The sequence below is a fragment of the Mus caroli genome, unplaced genomic scaffold (assembly GCF_978045245.1).
Source record: "Mus caroli unplaced genomic scaffold, Mus_caroli_1 scaffold_2, whole genome shotgun sequence".
Lineage (NCBI taxonomy): Eukaryota > Metazoa > Chordata > Mammalia > Rodentia > Muridae > Mus > Mus caroli.
Window position 1 is genome coordinate 157,813,779 of NW_028227257.1, and position 21,651 is coordinate 157,835,429.

Here is a 21,651-nt window from a genome sequence, read left to right on the forward strand (position 1 = left end):
AAAGCCTCAACACCGGGCATGAGTTTGTTGGTCTGTGTTGTCCAAGAGACTCCCAAAACATTATAAAACAGCGATTGTCCTAGCCTGCCCCAGCAGAGGTGGAAAATAAGACTGTATGGAAGAAGGTACATGCACTTCAGAAACAGGATCTAGAGACCTCTGAGCTGGAACTGACTGGAGTGCCTCTTCCCTGAAGTCTAGCTTTCATATTAGAAGGCACCATGAAAGCTTCCAAAGAGAGAAGCAACCAGCAGTCCTACCCAAGTATGATACCTATGAAACACGATATTAACCAGCCTGGCACACTAACCCCAAGAGCTCAGTAAAGGCAGGCACACTTCAATAGTAACCAACAGCTCTTTTATTGGACTTAAAATCCACTCGACAGGAGAGAAATCATTCCTGGTGCTGAAAAGCTAGCCAGCTACCCAGGGATAGTAAGGATCTTAGAGGAGAACCTATAACTGCTATTTTGCCAAACCAGCACAATCCCTAAATACATTCTAAATATTTGTCCTTATAGCCACTGATAAGAGTTGTCTTCACCCCTCATCGAGGAAACTTCTCTCTGTAACTGACAGAGACCACTATAGAAAACTATACCTAATCAAAAATTGTAGAGCCCAGTCCCAACAGATAAATTGAGAACACAACTCCTACACCTATGGCTTAGGGATCATTTTGGAAGAGGGGATGATAAGACTGTAAAAGACAAAGAGTCATGGAGCTTGTTGTAAAACTATCTCCTAGAAATGTCAGAAGCGACACTCAAGTCTCACTAACGTGGCTGCCTAAACATGACCTCAAAAAACGGTGATGCTATGTTATGCAAATGGGGATGGGGGAAAGCTCATCGAGTCTCATCCCTAGACAAAGAACTACATGTAAGTCAAATCGCTGAGAACAGGAGCAAGTCTTAACCAGGGAAGAGCATTCCAATCCATCAGCCATAAAAGACATACACATACAAGTAACACTACACACACTGAACAAGTTGTACTTATGTATTTAGGTATACACACACAAGCTGAAAAAACAAAAACAAAGACAATGGACTTAGAAAGGAGCCTAGTTGGGGGTGGGAGTTACAGGGGATGACTTGAAGGAAGGGAAGAGAAGGGGGGGGAAATGATGTAATTATAATCTCAAAAAAAAAAAAAAAGCAATTATCTTTAAAAAGACACCCTCCCTTTTTAATTGCGATCTAGAGTGCTCTAGGAAGAAGAGACTTGATAGGGAAGTACCCTCGGAACTCATCATTTAATGAACTAATAATTGTTATATTGTTTATGATTCGGGCATTTGCTTTATAGTCATTTTTTGAAGTCACAACTTGATGGTACATGCTTATAGTCCCAGCACTTGGGAAGCTAAGGCAGAAGAATAGAAGCAAATGTAAAACTAGCCTATACTACATAGCAAGAACCTATCTCAAAAATAAAAGCTTAATAAAAGTCAAAATAAATAAGTAAATAAATAAAGCAATTATTTTAAAAAAGACATACTCCCTTCTTAATTGTTATCTAAAGTGCTGGACTGTTATATCAAAAAAGACAAGCTACTAATCAAATAAAAAATAACTCATATAAGTTTTTTACTTAGTTTAACCTCATTTTTGTTTCTAAATATGGAAGAGGCATGCCTACAGTGGCCAAAGGAAAATGCTCAATCCCTGAGGGCTGGAGTTATATAGTGCTGTACGCTGGAGAGCCTGAGTAAAGGGAACAAAACTCAGATCCACAGCAAGCTCAGTACGCTCTCTTAACCACTGGGCCATCTCTAGCCTCACCCCCAAGACAAACCTTTAATGCTATAAATTTGTATTTTTAAATTGCTTTCTGTTTAAATGTGATATATGTTTTCAGTATTATTGAGCAGTAATTCTAACAGTTCTAAAGTCAAAGTAAGTAAGCCACCCAGGTTTAATATATTACTATTATTTACTTATTTAATTATTAATTATTTGCAAATCATTATTATATTTGTAAAACCTAATATATTAAACGTCACTTTGAAATAATTTTAGAATTATTTTCTTCCTTAAGAATTTTATGTCCACTGGTAATTAGGTCATGTTCTCCAAGCCTTTAGCAGTCACTATCTATCTCTGGATTTGCATATTTTGAATATTCTCTATAAACGGAACTGTATGAGTTATTTTGTGGTAGGCTTTTCTTAATACAATGTTGTAGCACATATTCTTCACAGAATGTTTCTTTTCATACTTACTTATCTAATGCCTCTGGGAAATTTGTGGCACCTATAATGATTACTCCTTCATTGGGTTTGAAACTAGAGAGAGAAAAAAAGTACCATTTCACTGAAAACTGAATATGGCTTACATGTAACAATACCTGTATACAACACTGCTCTTTGCTAGCCTTAGCTGATAATAAACCAGTGGTTACATACATCACAAACCAACTGTTCCTTAGGAAAGAAAACTGACAAAAAAAGGCCGGGTTCCTCTTTAAATTTTGAAACATTATTTTTAACTTTATCAATTCAAATTATATGATACACGACCTTTATTTAGTCAAAATGTCTTATACTGACATTAAGATAATTTATTCAGGGCAATCTTTCTTCCTTTTCAGTCATCAACTATACAGAAACTAGTGTATTATCCCTTATGTATGTTGGGAGGGGAGTATATGAGTCAGCACTGGGGACCTAATTCAGGTATTCATATATACTAGCAGTAAAAGATTCACCATTAAGCTATACCTATACTCCATATCTTTCTTTAAATCAACCAGTTTGACCTTGAATCAGTTTCCCACTTATAACTAGAATGAAAGAATAAACAAATGAGAGGAGTTGATACATCAATTAGTAAGGGAAATAATATTCAAAGAAAAATTTGACTACTTACATTTGACTGTTACCTAAACATATATAACATTTAATATCTATATAATTTTACCAAATCTTCCATGAGAAGAATTTGCATAAAGCCAACTTTGCAAATATCAAATAATGGAAGGTACCTGTTACTCTAAATTGCCACTAAAATAGGATAAATGCTAATTTTCAAAATATTTTATTATATTTAACCAAGACTCAATTACCCATCCATTTCAGCAAGAAGCTGATTGATAGTCTGCCTTGAATACGGATGCATTGGAGATTCAATTCTCTTTCCACCAACAGAATCTAATTCATCAATGAATATAACACAAGGAGCATTTGCTTTTGCTTCTCCTAAGAAAACAAAAAATATTCAAATAACGAAAGAAATCAACACTTTTTGAACATAAAAATATTAAAAACTGTAAGACTATCATGTTTAAGAACTGGTTTTCCACTCTTCCTATTTATACAAATTAATATATTTAGAATTAAAGCTAATAAATATTAATTACATGCTACAGAATTGATAAATAAAATAAAAAAAACAAAAAAACTCAAGAATTTTTCAACATCAACAGTCCCTAACTTCATCTAGCACATCTACCAGGCCTTATGATTGTTTAGTCTATATTAGAAAAGAATGCAGGGCCAGTAAGATAGCTCAGTAGCAAATGGGCTTGAGTTCAATTCCTGAACCCCCCAAAAAGGTAGAGGAGAACATTTACCTTGTATATATTTCACACATATGTACAAAGTAAAATTGTTTAAATAAAGCACATAGCTTCATTAAGTTACCTGAAACTAAAGCCAATTATCAAGGAACGGATAAATAAAACATTACTGTTTCTCAAACAGTTTAAAATATACACCAAACATACTAAAAAGATTTCTGATCCTGCTGGCTCCTACGCCCACAAACATCTCATCAAATTCTGATCCAGAAGCATAATAAAAAGGAACATCAGCTTCTCCTGCCACAGCTCGGGCAAGAAGTGTTTTCCCTGTTCCTGGTGGCCCAACTAAAAGAATTCCTAGAAGAAAAAGAGACAAGAACAAGTCATTAATTTTTAAATCCCTCAATAAGAACCTCTATCACAAATATTCATTGTTTTAACAGTAATGTTCAATATTGCCAAACATGGCAAAAACAAACAAACAACAACAAAAAGAAAAAACAACCAACAAGTTTCTGTTTATGTTCCATTTTAAAATTTTCTCTACCACTAATTTTCTTATACCATTTACATATTATTTGTAGCAAGGAGAGGTTGTACACACCTTTAATCTTAGCACTTGGGAGACAGAAGCAAAAGGATCTCTGTGAATTCAGAACGAACCTTGTTTTACAGTAGTTTCAGGCCAGCCAGGGGGAACAGAATGAGTCTATCTCAAACAAACTGTGTGTGTGTGTGTGTGTGTATGTGTAAAATTCACATATCAAGAAGCAAGACAAGAAAAGAGTACTAAGACAAAGGAATACGGATTAATTTATAACAACATAAAATTCATACTAAAAAATAAACAGCCAAATATAAATGAAATGATAAATAACTTCCATAAAAGACTAAAAATATTTTCTAGGAAAAAAAATATTTTCTAGAGACATAAGGTATAAACTAAAAACAAAACAAGAGAAGCCAATGTTAAACAAATAATGCTATTTTGGGCTGAGTTAGATAAGACTAGAGCAGCATCTCTACATGCAGGTGACACAGTTGATAGTTATAGCTCTCTTATGTTCAAGGGAGAAATGAATGCATATAGGCAAATACAGAAAAATTATTTGACAAAATGTCAAATACTGTTGGGTCTATATTGATAATACATAAATGTTAACTGCTATTATTCCAAGGTTTCCCAAATATTTAAGTTCTCATAACAGTAAGGCTTTCCCATAGTAAGTTGGAAAAAGGTAATCCCTTATTTGTATATAACTTTTATAAATTACATTAAAAAGCAATAAAGCTGCAGTGATGTTGCAATTTTAACATTTTTTAAAAAGTATAGACAAGCTAAAAAGCAGCATGAAGGTCACACAGTATTACCGTGCTTTAGTGATACCTAACTGGCTTAAGTTGCTTATCAGTATTAACTTAATACATTTTAGTATATATCTCAAAATTTTTCCATAAATTTATAATAACGCTTTATTAGAAATAAAGTGTAATTACAGTTTTAAATATTCTCTCTATGATATTATATCACTGTGTCTCTAACTGGGAAAAGTTTTGGGAACATTCTCCTACTTTCCCAGAAGAGATGCTCCCAGTAGTCTAAAATCTTGCCCTAAACTGCAGTCTGGATCATTTGAAACACCTATCAATTAATTGCCTGCTAAAGGTCTGCCTAAGCTACTGCTGAAAGACTGTCAAAACTTAAAAGAGACAGAAGCTAGTGAAAAGAGATGGGCCACTGAAGGGTGGATTTTATCTCCAGTCCTGTTCCACATTAATAGTTATGTCTTCAAAGGATAGACTGTGTCTTTTATTCTGAGCCACACATGCAAAGGCTTGCCTTCGAAGGATAGGCTGTGTCTACTACACCAAACCACCTTCTCCACTCAGCCCTCTACTGTGAGATGAGGAGCTTTGTGCTACCATGCACTGTAATGCTTAGCCTCACCTCAAACCTCAATGATGGATCAGGATTGTGGAATGAAACCTCTAAAACTACAAGCCTGAAACAAACCTTTAAAGACAACAAACAAAAACAAATTATAACTTTTAACATAGAACTTCTATTCCTAGAAATCTGTTCCCTTTTTTTAAATATAAAGTTAAGTCTCTGATTATTGAGGATAACCTCAAATTACTGCAATACCTGCTTTACCTCCCACACACAGGCTGGGTTTACAGGCTCAGTTTCTACCATGGGGGAATCAAATCTTGAGCTTTTAGACATAATGGATAAGCACCATACAAACTGAGATATAGACCCACCTATCCCTTACAAATTTATTCTAAGTAACAATCAGACTGAAGGGCAAAACCTGGGTTAAAGTGGTCATCAAACTGCCATTTTTAGTAGAAAAAGAAAATCATATAAATGTTTACATAAAAGTACACATGCTAAAAATAATTACCATTTTGACTTTATAGTTACAAAGATCTTGAGTACAATTTCCATAGTTTCACTTAACAAAAAACTTCAAAATTTTTCTCATATATATATTGAAAAACAAAACAAAACACCCAAAGAGTTGGGTATAGTTCAGTTTTAATGGTCCTTAGCAACTATGCACAAGGTAAGTGAGTTTGATCTCCCATACAAAACATCAAAAACAAGACCAAAAACATCAGTGCTTAGTGTGACCCTGGATTCATGCCTGACCCTGATGGGGGTGACATTAAATAGATTGAGACTAAAACAAATGATGAATTTTGTGTATAAACAGAGAAGCTAACAATTCTAAATCCATGTAAAAGTGCTAGTCTTAACTATACCAATGCTATAGAAAAAAAAATATCTTTATGTCAAGTTAGAGAGATGGCTCACTATTTAAGAGCACTGGATTCTCTTCTAGACAACCCAGTTTCAATTCCCAGCACCCACATAGCAATTCACAACCTGTATAACTCATCTTGGGAGAATCTGATGCTCTCTTCTTCCCTCTACTAGCATCTGGGTATACACGGGGTAGGCAGACATACACACAGGCAAAATAATACCACATACATAAACTTTAAATTTTTTTTAATTAAAAAAATCCTTTTTGGTAAATATACAGCCAAGTATTAAGAGAAGCATTATATCTCATTAAAAAGAAGTCATAGGATCCAGCAATACCTCTCCTGGGCATATATCCAGAAGATGTCCCAACCGGTAAGAAGGACACATGCTCCACTATGTTCATAGCAGCCTTATTTATAATAGCCAGAAGCTGGAAAGAACCCAGATGCCCCTCAACAGAGGAATGGATACAAAAAATGTGGTACATTTACACAACGGAGTACTACTCAGCTATTAAAAAGAATGAATTTATGAAATTCCTAGGCAAATGGATGGACCTGGAGGGCATCATCCTGAGTGAGGTAACACAATCACAAAGGAACTCACACAATATGTACTCACTGATAAGTGGATATTAGCCCAAAAACTTAAGATACCCAAGATATAAGATACAATTTGCTAAACGCATGAAACTCAAGAAGAATGAAGACCAAAGTGGGGACACTGTGCCCCTTCTTAGAATTGGGAACAAAACACCCATGGAAGGAGTTACAGAGACAAAGTTTGGAGCTGTGACAAAAGGATGAACCATCTAGAGACTGCCATAGCCAGGGATCCATCCCATATTCAGCTTCCAAACGCTGACACCATTGCATACACTAGCAAGATTTTGCTGAAAGGACCCAGATATAGCTGTCTCTTGTGAGACTATTCCGGGGTCTAGCAAACACAGGAGTGGATGTTCACAGTCAGCTATTGGATGTATCACAGGGCCCCCAATGGAGAAGCTAGAGAAAGTACCCAAGGAGCTAAAGGGATCTGCAACCCTATAGGTGGAACAACATTCTGAACTAACCAGTATCCCGGAGCTCTTGACTCTAGCTGCATATGTATCAAAAGATGGCCTAGTTGGCCATCACTGGAAAGAGAGGCCCATTGGACTTGCAAACTTTATATGCCCCAGTACAGGGGAACGCCAGGGCCAAAAAAATGGAATGGGTGGGTAGGGAAGTGGGGGGGTGGGTGTGGGGGACTTTTGGGATAGCATTGGAAATGTAATTGAGGAAAATACATAATAAAAAAAATATTAAAAAAAAGAAGTCATAGAACTTTATGTGTAGAATAGGCACATATTTTAAAAAACAATTATTAGGAATTATCAGTTATAATATTATCAAATAAGATCTGTAATATATTACTTTATGTTTTACACCAAATCATGATAAGAGGGAGAATCTCTTACCTTTGGGAAGTTTACCTCCAAGCACGGTAAACTTCTGTGGATTTTTCAAGAATTCAACCACTTCCTGTAATTCTTGTTTGGCTTCCTCCACCTTAAACAGTCAATTTACCAAATAAATAATGGTTAGACTATCAAAGATTATCTTTAGGTAATCATATATTTAATGTAGGTTTGAGTGAACTTGGCCTTTTTCAGTGAAAAGTGTTTTTAACACACTAAAGGTTTTCTGTCAATCCTTATTTCTAATTACACTGCATCCTTATTTTGCCAACAAAGGTCCTTTGACATTCTCATCTTTACTCAGGAGAAACAAGTCAGGCTTAAACTCAAACTATTAGGAAGATCACAGCTTAGAGACAAAGGGCAATCTGAAAAATCTAAACTGTTTAGGTCACGATTCTATTTCTAGAAAATTTCCCAAAAGTATATGAACTACAACTCCATGGGTACAGCATGGCTAGATCTCAACCAAGAACATCATACTGAGCAAAGGAAGGTACAAAACAGGACATTCTGTGTGTACTCTAGCTATTAGAATAGAAAAGTAGAAGCAAAGTGAAGTGTCTGACAGAAAGTGACTCTCCTCTCACTGATGGAGACAGTAACAGAAGAGGCTTCTGGGAGGCTGTGGGGTTCTAATGTTCTTTGTTGGGCTGGAAAATGATGAAAAACATGTGCTCATTCTTGACATTTATTATGTATGTACTTTTAAGCAAATATGTTAAATTTCAAAAAGACCTGAATGAGTTCCTTTTCTAAGAAAACCCAAGGACACTGCATAGTGAAAGACTAAAATATCTTACTTAAAATAATGAGTAAATGGTCATTTTAAAGTCTAAGAATAAAGTAAGAGATACCATTTACTTCTCAAAATAAACATTATCTGCCCCCACTCTCTGTAGCAAAAATATCTCTAGTTGAGCAATAGGAGAGCTACTGGGTTGAGTTAACAGCATCAAGATAATAATATTCTAAACAGTTCTTATATTTTGGAAGCAGTGCTATATATACATGCATACTCAAAAATTCTGGGCAAGAAATGATTATTATGTAAGTTTAGAAAATGTGGAAAAACTGTGCAATGGCAAACCTATTATGGTAAATTCTACCAAGTTAGTTTGCTCACATGAACTTAAATTTTGTCAGAATTTACTCAGTTCTGTGGTTTAGTTGCCAGCCTATCTCTGGTTCTATACTCAGACATTGCCTCATCCCCACTGAAGCAAAAAACTTATATATACTCCAACCAAAAACAGCTTCAACAAGAATTCATTTTTTTTTAAAGATTTACTTTATCACCAGGCATGATGCCGCATGTCTATAATCTCAGTACTCAGGAGGTAGAGGCAGGTGGATCTGTGAGTTTGAGGCCAAGCTAGTCTACAGAGTGAGTTCCAGGACAGCCAGGGCTGTTACATAGAAAGACCATCTTGAAAAACCTACATAGATAGATAGGTAGGTAGGTAAATAGGTGGGTGGATAGATGGACGAAGGATGGATGGATGGATGGATGGATGGATGATGGATGGATGGATGGGTAGATAGATAGATGTGCTTTAATTTTTAATATTACGTATGCCTGTGTAGAGTATGTGCATGCTGAGTACAGGTGCTCATGGAGGCCAGAAGATGAGTGGGATTCCCTGGAACTAAAGTTATAAGCAGTTGTGAGCTACCTGTGGGTAACTGGAACTGAACATACGTCTTGTCAAGACCAGTAAGTACGCTTAATCACTACAGCATCTCTCAGTCAGAATAGAAAGGTCACAGCTCCATATTAATGATTCAATTTTTTTTGTCAGCTAGAGGCCATTATGTTTATTATTTTTTCTAACATGCCTGTAATTATTCAAATTTTAAATATCAACCTTTTCCTAAATTATTCACTTTCTGTAATTCAAACAGAGCTCATAGCTTTAAATTGCAAGAAAAGTTGGGGGCAGCTTAACTAGATGGAAGCCTAATGCAGAGTATCACTCAGACAAAATATAAGAAAAAAACAAAAAAGAAAGAAAGACAAAAGCAAAAATTGTTAACTTACCCCTTTAACATGTTCAAAAGTGACATTTTTCATCTGGACAGGGTCTACTGCAGAATCAAGTCCTGTAGTTGTCCGGAAGCGCACTAATAAGAAGAAAATATTTGAGCATATTTGATTTCAAAGTCTAGAAAAATTGCCTGTCTTGGAAGCTTTATCAAAGAAATAGTGTTCTAGATTCTAGACCATGTTTAACAACAGTTAAGATTTTCGGTAACAATTTTCCTCTTTTGGGGGGGGGGTGTTATAAGGCAGGGTTTCTCTGTGTAGCCCTGGCTGTCCTGGAACTCACTCTGTAGACCAGGCTGGCAATGAACTCAGAAATTCACCTGCCTCTGCCTCCCAAGTGCTGGGATTAAAGGCGTGCATCACTATGCCTGGCTATTTTCCTCTTCCTATAATCTTGGGTTTTTTGTTTTTTTGTTTGGTTTTTTGTTTTGTTCTTTTTTTTTTTTTGGTTTATTTCGAGTCTGGGTTTCTCTGTGTAGCCCTGGCTATTCTAGAACTCACTCTGCAGACCAGGCTGGCCTCGAACTCAGAAATTCACCTACCTCTGCCTCTCAAGTGCTGGGAATAAAGGCATGCGCCACCACGCCTGGCCTCTTTCTATAATCTTAAAATTATATGATTAAAAATCTTAAATTGGGCCAGGCGTGGTGGCGCACTCCTTTAATCCCAGCACTCAGCAGGCAGAGGCAGGCGGATTTCTGAGTTTGAGGCCAGCCTGGTCTACAAAGTGAGTTCCAGGACAGCCAGAGCTACAAAGAGAAACCCTGTCTTGAAAAACCAAAAAAAAAAAAAAAAAAATCTTAAATTGTTTAGGAAACTGAGTTAAAGTCAGCATTTATTATAAAATGTTTATTTTTATCAATCCCTATCTAAATGTACAAAATATATATTTGAAACAGCTATTCATTCTTCAAAATTGGTATTAACTGGCCACACTGAAGAACCAAAGCAAACGAGGATATAGGGCTAAGAGGACAGCCAATATTTGGCCTGTCATTCAACATCAGCAAGGTCCCAGAAAAGGATAGAATACCCCTAAAGGTGTACTACAGTGTTATAACCCCAGTAATTCACTGCTCCTCTCCATCAGAGATGGTTGGAGACTCTAGGATGCTATCCAGCATACAATCTGCAAATAGAATGATCATTATAGACAAAATGACTCTGATGTTACCATGCAAATCCATGTGGTCAGAAACCCTGATCCATCTCAGGATATGCCACAGAATATGGGTGGAAGAAAAACTAGACACGCCTAGGGGCTCACCCTAAGTTCCTAAAAGGAACCCTAAGGAGTCTTCACAGTAAAAAGGAAATAGGCAAATTTTTGGCCACCTATATGGTTTTAAACACCCAGCAGGAAAGCACTGACAAAAAGTAGATTAATGACAATATAAAACAAACAACTAGTATATATTTTTAAAAGGACAAAGAATGATTCAGTCCTTATAAGCTTTCCCATTGCACTCTAAGTGTGGGCTACTGACATGCCATGTAAGACATTCAAAGAAACTAAAACTATAATTAGAGCTAAGTGTAAACATTTTCTCCTGCCTAAACTCTGATGTTCTACTAAGAGCTATCAACCTGACACAACCTAAAATCCCCTGGTAAGAGTGACAGGGAACCTCAATTAAGAATTGCCTTGAATAAGTGGCTATTAGCCATAAAGTACAGAATACTCATGATATACCCCAAAGAATGTAAACAAGAAGGAAGGCCCAATCAAGGATGCCTGAATCTCACTTAGAAGGGAAAACAAATAGTCTTAGGAGGTAGAGGGAGGGAGGAAAATGGGTAGGAGAGGAATGGGTAGGCAAATGGGTAGGGAGGATCAGGTGCAGGGAGAGACAGGAGGCCCAATGAGCCAGGAGAATGAATGGAAATCTGCAGCTGCCTGGGTGGAGGGAGGGGATAATCTTTAGGAAGTCCCAAAGACCTGGGATAGGGGAGGTTCCCAGGAGTCACTGTGGATGACATTAGCCAAGATGCCCAACTATAGGGACATGGAACTTGCAGAGGCCACCTCCTGTAGCCAGGCAGGACCCCCAGTGGACAGATAAGAACACCAACCTAACTACTAAATTTTTGACCCAAAATTTGTTCTATCTAAAAGAAACGCAGGAAATGGAGCAGACTGAAGGAATGGCCAACCAACAACCAACTCAACTTTGAAACCCATCCCATGGGCAAGCACCAATCCCTGACATTACTAATGATACTCTTAGAAGCCTAGAATAACCTCTGATAACCTCTGTGAGACTCTACCCAACAGTGGACTGAAACAGAAGTGGATACCCACAGACAAATATTAGACGGAGGTGGAGGACATCTATGGAAGAGTTGGGGGAATGACTAAAGGCCCTGAAGTAGATGGGAACCCCCACAGGAAGACCAACAGTGTCAACAAAACTGGACCCGAGAGCTCTCAAAATCTGAGCCACCAACAGAAGAACATTCACAGGTTGTAATAAGTCCCACTCTCTGCTCCCAGCACATTTGTACTACACAGGCAGTTCAGTCTTCATGGAAGAGGATATGCCTAAACTGCCAGGGTAGGAGGATGGGGGGGTGGGGGGAGTCACACCCTCTCAGAGGAAAAGGGGAGAACTCAGTAAAGAAGGGACTGGGAGTAGGAACAGCATTTGGGATGTAAACAAATTATTTTTTTTAAAAAAGAATTGCCTTGATCAGACTGCTTTGCGGACAAAGAGTATGGGGCACTCTTTGATTGCCATCTGATGGAGAAGGACTCAGTTCACTGTAGGTAGTACCATCACTAGGCAGGTAGGTAGTCCTTATCTGTGTAAAAAAGGCTGCACACTGTGTTAACTTCCCCCAATGATGAATTGTAAAGTGGAAGTGAAAGGCAGATAAACCCTTTCCTCCCCGAGTTGCTTAAGTGTTTTATCCCAGCAATAGAAAATTAGAATGATTGAAATTAGAATATCTAACAAGGACTTCAACACTGTGATGTTTATCACTGTCAATTTGATAGGTTCTAGGTGAGAAACTTCTGGGCATGCCTACAAGGGAGTGTCTAAATTGGATTGAGATAGGAAGAGCAACCTAAATGAAGGTGAGGGTCCTGTCCTGAATAAAAAGAAGAAAATGAACTAAACACCAACATTTCACTTCTCTCTGATTCCTGACTGAAGCTACAATGTGACCAGCTACCTCAAGCTGCTGCTATCCTGGAACTGTGAGGAGCCAAAATAAATAATCTCTTCTTAAAGCTGCTTTTGTCAGACATTTTGTTTCAGCAATGAGAATAGTAACTGATATACTTGTTGACAAAGGCTGAGTCTCTAAGCCCAAGGCCCAACTATTATCCCAAAATACACATCTTAACTCTAGAGCACAGAGCTCTTTCAGTCAATCCTTATCCAAGCCATCCAGGGCTAATTATTTTGGGGACTAAGAGCTGGGATGGTTTGAATTAGAACATTGAAGTAGACACAGGTATGTGAACACTTGATCCTTGGTTGGTGGTGCTATTTAGGGAAGTTATGGAATCTTTAGGACAAGAAGTCTTCCTGGTGGAAGTGTAGGCTTTGAGAGCTTATAGCCTTATCCCAATTCCAGTTCACTCTGCTTTCTGCATGAATGAAAATGTGATCAGCCACCTTCCTGCTCGTCTCCAGCTATCATGCCATCCCTGCTATTATGAACTCATTACATAAACCAAACAGAAACTGGTACATAAACCAAAATAAATTTTTTTACTGTTTTTTTTTTTGTTTTGTGAGCTTTGCTTTTGTTTTTTGAGACAGGATCTCACTATATAGATAGCTCTGGCTGGCATGGAAATTACTATATAAATCAGACTACCCTTCAACTTAGATATATACCTTCCTCTTGCTGAGAGTAAATGTGTGCACCATGAATCCAGTTACCAGATATTTATAAAACCAGGATTGGAATTAGATATCATTGATTTTGATCTTCATGGTGGAAATATATGATCTCACTGGTCAAAAGTCTTTGCTTTTAGGGTTTTTTTTTTTTCTTTTGTTTTTGTGAGACAGGGCTTCTCTGTGTAGCCCTGACTGTCCTGTAACTGTTGGACTTGAACTCACAGAGATCCACATGCCTCTGTTTCCCAAGTACTGGGATTAAAGGTGTGCACTACTCCCAAACTTTGCACCCTTACCTGCTGTTTAATGTTATTTTTCTAGTTCACTGTTGTTTCTCCCTCAGATAACCCTGTAGTAGTAAATGCCTAAGTTCTTTTGATTTCTAAGGCCTTTGAAAGCAAAAATCTCTACACCCCATTTTATACATTATTATTATTAGCCAGACTGAATAACCCATCTCCAAAGTGATTTTAGGGTCCCAGTTCTTCAGGGTATATTGTTAAGTAGCTGGTTGGATGGATATCAGCAGGCTTGAGGGTATCCGGGGATAGACTCCTCATTCATAATCAGCTTTTAAAACCAAGAACTGAGCTGAAGGACTACTACTGGTCAGACTATGGGAGCTAAGGCTTGTTCTGAACTATGCAGAAGGTCACCACTAAATAGCTAAACTTGACAAGATTACTATGACTCAGCTGGAAGCTGATGAAGCATACAGACACAGGGGGCTTGAGGGATAGCTTAGTAGTTAAGAGCACTAGCTACTCTTGTAGAGTACCTGGGTTAAGTTCCTAGCACCCACACACATCTCACAATCACTTTAAACTCCAGCTCCAGGGGACTCAATGCCCTTCTCTGGCCTCCACGAGAACCAGATACACATGTGCACACATACATTCATACAGGTAAAACACTCACAGATCTTAAAAAAGAACTCCTCAAAGAGCTCCTCAGTAAAGGTAAACCCAAATGAGCTGCTCAGTCACCTAGACAGGAAAATGTGCCAACAGTGTCTTTTTAGAGGCTTTAGAAATGGAGACTGCCTGAAATGTGGATTAATGTGGTTATAATCTTGTCTACACTCTCTACTCTGCAAACAACTCCCTAGCTTTTACTCTGCTGTGCAAAAACAAGCAAAGCCTCTGTGGCTGCAAACCCTGTAACCCTAGCACACAGGAGGTAGTCAGGAGCACCAGGAGCTCAAGGTCATGCTTGGTTACTCAGTGAGCTTACAGTCACCTGGAGCTCTAAGTCACAGAAATCTTGAGTCCAAAATTTCTCAGAGCTGAAATAAAGCTCTATTGGTGTGGTGATCATCCATCAGTGCCCCATAAATTAGACATGTAATTACATGTCTCTAATCTCAGCACTCACTCTTGTTTCAAAAAAAAGGATGGAGAAAAAAATTCTTTAATGGTTTTCAGAGTTTTGTGAATAATAATCTTATGAGGGACATATTAGTTTTAATTTTAAAATTATTCATTTAAGGCCTGGAGAGATGGCTCGGTGGTTAAGAGCACTGAGTACTCTTCTGAAAGTCCTGAGTTCAAATCCTAGCAACCACATGGTGGCTCACAACCATCTGTACAGCTACAGTATATTCATATACATAAAAATAAATAAATCTTAAAAAAAGGAAAAAATTATTCATTTAATAACTTATTATTCTGATATAAGTAGCCACAGAAGTAGAATTTTGAAAATATTACTTTAAACCCAGCATAAACAAATGGTATACTAATTTTTTTTAAAGTCAAACTAAATGGACCTTACTTTTCAAATATTCTTCCCCATTAACAATAACTCTAAGTTCAACAAAAGAAAATTTTGGTAGGATAGTAAGTGAAATATTTGTTACAATTGTAAAGAATATAAAAGCCAGATGCTTAAGGAGGAAATAAATTCACTCAGATATATGAAAGTCTTTACCAGATAAAAACGGATTTTTTAAGAGTCCATAAATGCCAAACAGGAGCAAAACAAAGAGGATCAGACGAGTTCGCCTTAAGGAATCTGAAAGAGGAAAAGGACTTGAATTAAATGACAACAATGAAATATAACACCTTTATGGCCAAGCATTAGTTAAGACTTTAAGATGAGAATATTGTCACTGGTGGAATGTTTATCATGCCTGAAGCCCAATGTTGAATCCTCAGAACAACAAAAAATTGTTTTTAAAGTTTACGTTTATTGAAAAGTTGAAAGTGTATTTTTACCACCCACCTTGCCCTGACCACCAACTAACATGCATTTATGAAGTAAACTTGTTAGCAAGAAAACCAGTATTTGTACAGTTTTATCTGGTATAATTTACATGAGGGCTTAATCTGGGTATGAGACAATCTTCAGTTAGCACACAGACTAAGGTTTTTAATGTATTTCTTGGTGTGTGTGTCTGTGTTTATGCATGTGTATGTGTGTGTGTTTGTGTTTTCTATTTGCTGGTCACCTTCCTTCCCCTACAACAGTTGTCCTACTTTCATATTATTCATATACATGTATCTCATACAGTTTACCTTCGATTCTGCATGCAAAACTACTGCAATTTTTGTCCCTCCTGTTCCCTTTAAAGCCCGACCCCTCCAACTTAGAAAACAAACAAATGTATACATGTACACAAATCCTCACACAGCATAAAAATAAACATACAACATTTATCAGAGTCTGGCTTTCCTATTTAATATAATAATATCCAAACCCATCCATTTTCTCGCAAGTGACATTTCATACTTCCAGATAGCTGAATAATAAAATCTCACTATATATAAATATCACATTTTCATACATTTTTCTGTTGATGGATATTTGGGCTGGCTCTAATTTCTTGGCTACCATCCCTACAGCTAAGTAAACACAAATGTACAAACACCTCTACGCCATGCTTAAGATTCCTTTGTTTACAATTTCAAAACTGGTAAATATAACTGGACTATATTCAGTTCACTTTTCCGTTTCCTGGGGCATCTTCATGTTGTTCTTAAGGGCTCCACCAGGTAGGTATCCTGCTTACAAAGGTCCCCTGATACTGATTAGTGGTTGTTTACTTAGTGACAGCCATTCTGACTGGAGATAATCTCAGAAGAGTTTGAATTTGAATTTCCGTAATGGCTGAGGAATTTGGAACTTTTTTCATAGACTTAGTAGCCATTTGTAGTTCTCTTTTGAGAACTGTCCAATTCATTTAACCATTTACGGATCAGATGACTGAGTTTTATGGTGAATAAAAATTGAACAATTATTCATAAATTCTAGACATTAATCTCATCACGTTGGCAGAGTTTTTTCTTCTATTATAGAAAACGTTACTTTATGTTCCTGATTTCTTTTGCTGTGTGCAAGCTTTTTAATTTCATATACTCCCATGTGTCACAAACTGCTGGAGTCCATCTTGGAAAATACTTTCCTATGCTTGTATATTAAAGTGTTATACTTGTGTTTTATTCCAGAAGTTTGAGTTTTGAATCTTGCATTAAGGTCTTCGCTCCATTTTAATGTTTATATAAGTGAAAGGTAAGGATCTAATTTCATTAATCTACATGTGGCTATCCATTTCTCCCAGCACTACTAGTTGAGAGGTTATCTTTTTTTCTAACGCACATCATTACTTTTGTCAAAAACTAGACGGCTACCAGGACATTCTCTAAGAACCCTGTATTTATCAAGGCACAATTCCCACCCTATATTTTTTTTTCCATTCCCATACAGCTTAGGAAATCTTAAGTTTTATGGTGGATCATGACCAATATTGAAACTGATTTTCTTAAGTTTCTAGAGCACAGTAAGATTTTCCGGCAGGAAAAAGCTTGCCTTGCAAGCCTTGCAACCTGAGTTAGAGTGCTAGAATCCAGAGGAAGGAAGGAAAGCAGAAGGAAAGAACTGACATCCAAAGTCATGGGACCTCCACACGTGTGCTGTGGCACAAGCAGCCCACCTTCACTCACATCACACACACTGTGATAACTTTTAAAACTAAGAAAAGTTTTTCTAACACTTTAAGGAGAGGACTAAGCATCTTTCCAACTATCCTTCCTACTCATCATACCATTGGTCTTCTGTGTAAGAGCTTGAGCTTTGAGAAAACCCTCTGCAAAACCAGTTTTAAATGCATCTTGGTGAGCTTCAGGTATGTTTTTAGTTTTCATAAGTTTGTCCAAACTCTCAAGATCTGTTCCTCTGTCCCGCAAAAGAAACCCCTAAAAATGTAAGAAAATAAAACAGTGTCAGAAAGATACAAAGAAATAAGGCAGTGTCTAGAGATTTTCAATCTACTGGACAAAACTAAACGAATAGGCATACTTTACAAAAAATTTTGATGTTCTGCTAGAAGCAATATGTATGGCAATATAATGACTGCTAGCTATGGAAAACAGAATTTCTTACTAGGGCTCAGCTGTTAAAGGCAAGGCTTGTAACCAAAACATCAAGAGAATGGGATCAAAACCACACGGTTGGAGATGTAGATTAGTTGACAGTTTTTGTAATGTGGATTAGTTAACAGTGTTGCTGAGCATCCATGAGGCCTTCAGGTTCATCCACAGAACCACATAAACTGAACTTGGCAGCAAGAGTATGCAATGCCAGCACATGAGAGGTAAAAGCAGGAGAACTCAAAGTTAAAGGTAACCCTTAGGTACACAAAGAGTCATGTGCTACATGAAACCATCTCTCCAACTTCCTCGCCCCTCCCCTAAAAGTCATATAGTCAAAGGCATCATGTCACAGGTCTGTAATCTTAGGACTTAAGAGGATGGATTTAAGTTCAAGGCCACTCTGGGCTGAAGAAAACTGTCACAGACACACAGGCGCGCGCACACACACACACACACACAAATATATACACAGGAAAAAGACATCATGAGCAAACAATGTGAAAGAACAATATGAAATAATGTCCAAAAACTGTAAATAACCTGGTAAACATAATGCCAAGAAGAGAATAAGGGTATTTAATAACCATATTCAAGTTGAGAACAGAAAAATGGTAAATAAAGTACAATAAAGCACTGTGTTATGTAAGGCTATATTGAGTAATAAAGCGGAGCAATGCAATTAATGAGAAGCAATGATGATACAAGTTTGGAGGCAAGACTGAAGTAGCAAGAGTAGAAACAAAGGATTAAACGAGTACTCAGTGGAGTAATCCAAGCAATAAAATGTTATAGTTGTCTATGAATGGCAGTGCAACAAAGAGGAAGGGAAATTTTTAAGAAATGTTAGCTGGGCAAAGTGGCTCACACTTATAATCCCAGCTTTGAGAACCTGAAGCAGTTTTGTCTTGAGTTTGAGGCCAAACTAGGCTACATGGTAAGGTTTAGAACAACCTGGGCTGCAGACTGAGACCCTGCTCAAAAAAAAAAAAAAAAACAAGACACACAAAACAAATAGAGAAGCATTACAGATTAGTGGTGTAGATCAGCAGCAGATCATTTGGCTAGAATGTATAAAAGCTAGGTTCAATCCCTAGGACTTCCGCTTCCCCAGCAAAGTGACATATGAGTGTACACTGAAGAAAGGACAGCCCTTTCAGCAAACAGTACTGGGAAATCTGGACTCTAAAAAGCAAAAGATAAATAAATAATAATTTCTATTTCTAACGTGAATATAATTCAAGCCCAAATGGATCAAAAACTGGAAGACCCAATACCCTGAAACTTCAAGAAAGAAATGAGGAATAAGGCTTCCACTTATCAGCAGACATACTCACGGTTCTGAATAAGACTTCAGTAGCATAAGAAGTAAGAATAATAAACAAATAGGATCTCAAAACATTTCAGTGCAGCAAAGGAGACTAACAAGCAAGTGAAGACAAAGTCCATAGAATAGGATATACCTACCAGCAACACATGTGGCAGAGTTTGTGTCTAGAACATACGAAAGAACACAAAATACTAACCGTCAAGAAAATAAGCACCCAGTTAAAAACTGAGCAACAAAACTGTACAGGAAATTCTCAAAAGGATATATAAATGCCTAATGAACACTTTAGAAAGTGTTTGGCATATTTAGCCTTCAAGAAAAGGAAAATTAAAACTAAGACTTGAGGAACGCAGATTGGTGTAGGTGTTTGGGAAGGGAACCCCTTATACACTGTTGGTCAAAGTATAAACTAGTACAGCCACTCTGGAATCCAGAGACTTCTCGAAAACTAAAAATAGAACAGCCACATAGCTAAGCTATACCACGGGCAGACACCTAATGGACTTTATATGCTACTACAGAGATATACACATACTATTCTACTTTTAATAGTAAGGAAGTAGACTCAACCTACATGGTAAGGGATTGATAGGGAAAATGTGAACTGGTCACGGTGCTACACACCTTTAATCCCAGCACTTAGGAAGCACAGTCAGATGAATCTCTTCTGAGTTAGAGACCAGCCTAGTCTACATAGTGAATTCCAGGTTAGTCAGGGCTATGTGGGAAAACCATTCTCAGAGAGGGGACGGGGGAGGGAGAGGGAGAAGGAGAGGGGGAGGGGGAGAAAGAGGGAGAGGGGGAGGGAGAGAGGGGGGGGAGAGGGACAGGGAGAGGGGAAGGGGGGAGGGGGAGAGAGAGAGGGAGAGGGGAAGGGGGAAGGGGGAGAAAGGGGGAGAGGGGGAGAAAGGGGGAGAGGGGGAGAGGGGGAGAGGGAGAGGGGAAGGGGGAGGGGAAGGAGAGGGGGAGGGAGAGGGGGAGAGAGAAGGAAAGATGCATATACCCAACGAACTGTTACTCAGCTGTAAAAAAAATTTAAATATGTAGGTAAATGTATGAAATGGGGGGGGGGCGGAATTATACTAAGGTAACAGGCCCAGAAAAACAAATGGCATGATCTCTCTTATATGTAGATTCTAGCTTCAATTTTTTTGTTTTGTGTATTTAACTTGGAGCCTAAGTGGAAAACAAAGAAACTAGATAGTGGCCTTTTGGGAGGAAGGGAGATGTAGAAGAACAACATCCACACCTTAAGGAAGAGTAATATTATAGCCAAAATGAGAGAGGTGGAATATTAGCTGCAGAAAAACTTTAATGGGGCTAGAGAGATGGCTCAGCGGTTAAGAGCACTGGCTCCTCTTCTGAAGGTCCTGAGTTCAAATCCCAGCAACCACATGGTGGCTCACAACCATCAGTAATGAAATTTGACCCCCTCTTCTAGAGTGCCTGAAGACAGCTATAGTGTACTTACATAAAATAAATAAATAAATAAATAGATTGATTGATTGATTGATCTTTGGGCTGGAGCAAACAGAGCCAGAGAGAACAACCATTCGGAATGAGATCTGACACCCTCATCTGGAGCATCTGAAGACAGCTACAGTGTACTTACATATAATAAGTAAATCTTTTTGAAAGAAAGGCTTTAATGGGTATGGGGGAAACCAGGAATGGAAGGAAAGCTAACGCTTATTAAAAGTATAAGTACATGAAAAGCTATACCTCACACCCCAATTTAAAAATATGTGGAGGTACAATAGAGCACTTGTGAAGTGAAAGAGGAGGGGAGAGAAGTGGAGGCTAAAGCTTAAGCAGATATAGGCAGGTAGATGGGGGTTAACCAAAACTAAGGATGTAGACAAAAGCCTGATACAAACCAATGGTACGCTAATTAAAACTTAAAAAATAGTTCAAATGAAATTATCTTGCATAGATAGACAATGTGTTTCTCAAAATATATAAGTAATTAAGTCATAATACAAGGAATGAGAGACTTCTCTACATGCCATTGGTCAGGGAGGCCCTAGGGATCATCAAAACAACACAGGCTACTGCCATTATCCTTGTTACACAGTAAACCTCAATTGCTATAGATACCACACATGTTGGTTATCAGTCCATAGAAAATCAATCTCAAATTGAGAACCTTCCTTCATGTGTGCTAGCTTTCATGGTGTTAGAAGGTACAATGCAGGTTTCTGGGAGAGAAAACTATCAATGATCTTAACCAGCTCTACACCCTGCATGCTCCAATACTGACCAGTCAAGCAAGAAAAGCCTACTGG

The 21,651-nt window shown here is 37.8% G+C and overlaps 1 protein-coding gene across 1 annotated transcript in view; it reads right to left on the reverse strand.

Moving 5' to 3' along the window:
- Positions 1–21,651, reverse strand: part of Yme1l1 (YME1 like 1 ATPase) — a 42,382-nt gene that overhangs the window by 7,214 nt on the left and 13,517 nt on the right. The window contains exons 6-12 of the mRNA XM_021155376.3: positions 17,712–17,862; positions 15,599–15,682; positions 9,807–9,889; positions 7,766–7,856; positions 3,732–3,884; positions 3,072–3,204; positions 2,230–2,292 (exon numbers count right to left, since the gene is read on the reverse strand). Coding sequence (XP_021011035.1) covers positions 2,230–2,292; positions 3,072–3,204; positions 3,732–3,884; positions 7,766–7,856; positions 9,807–9,889; positions 15,599–15,682; positions 17,712–17,862 — 758 coding nt within the window. The remainder of the gene's footprint in view (positions 1–2,229; positions 2,293–3,071; positions 3,205–3,731; positions 3,885–7,765; positions 7,857–9,806; positions 9,890–15,598; positions 15,683–17,711; positions 17,863–21,651) is intronic.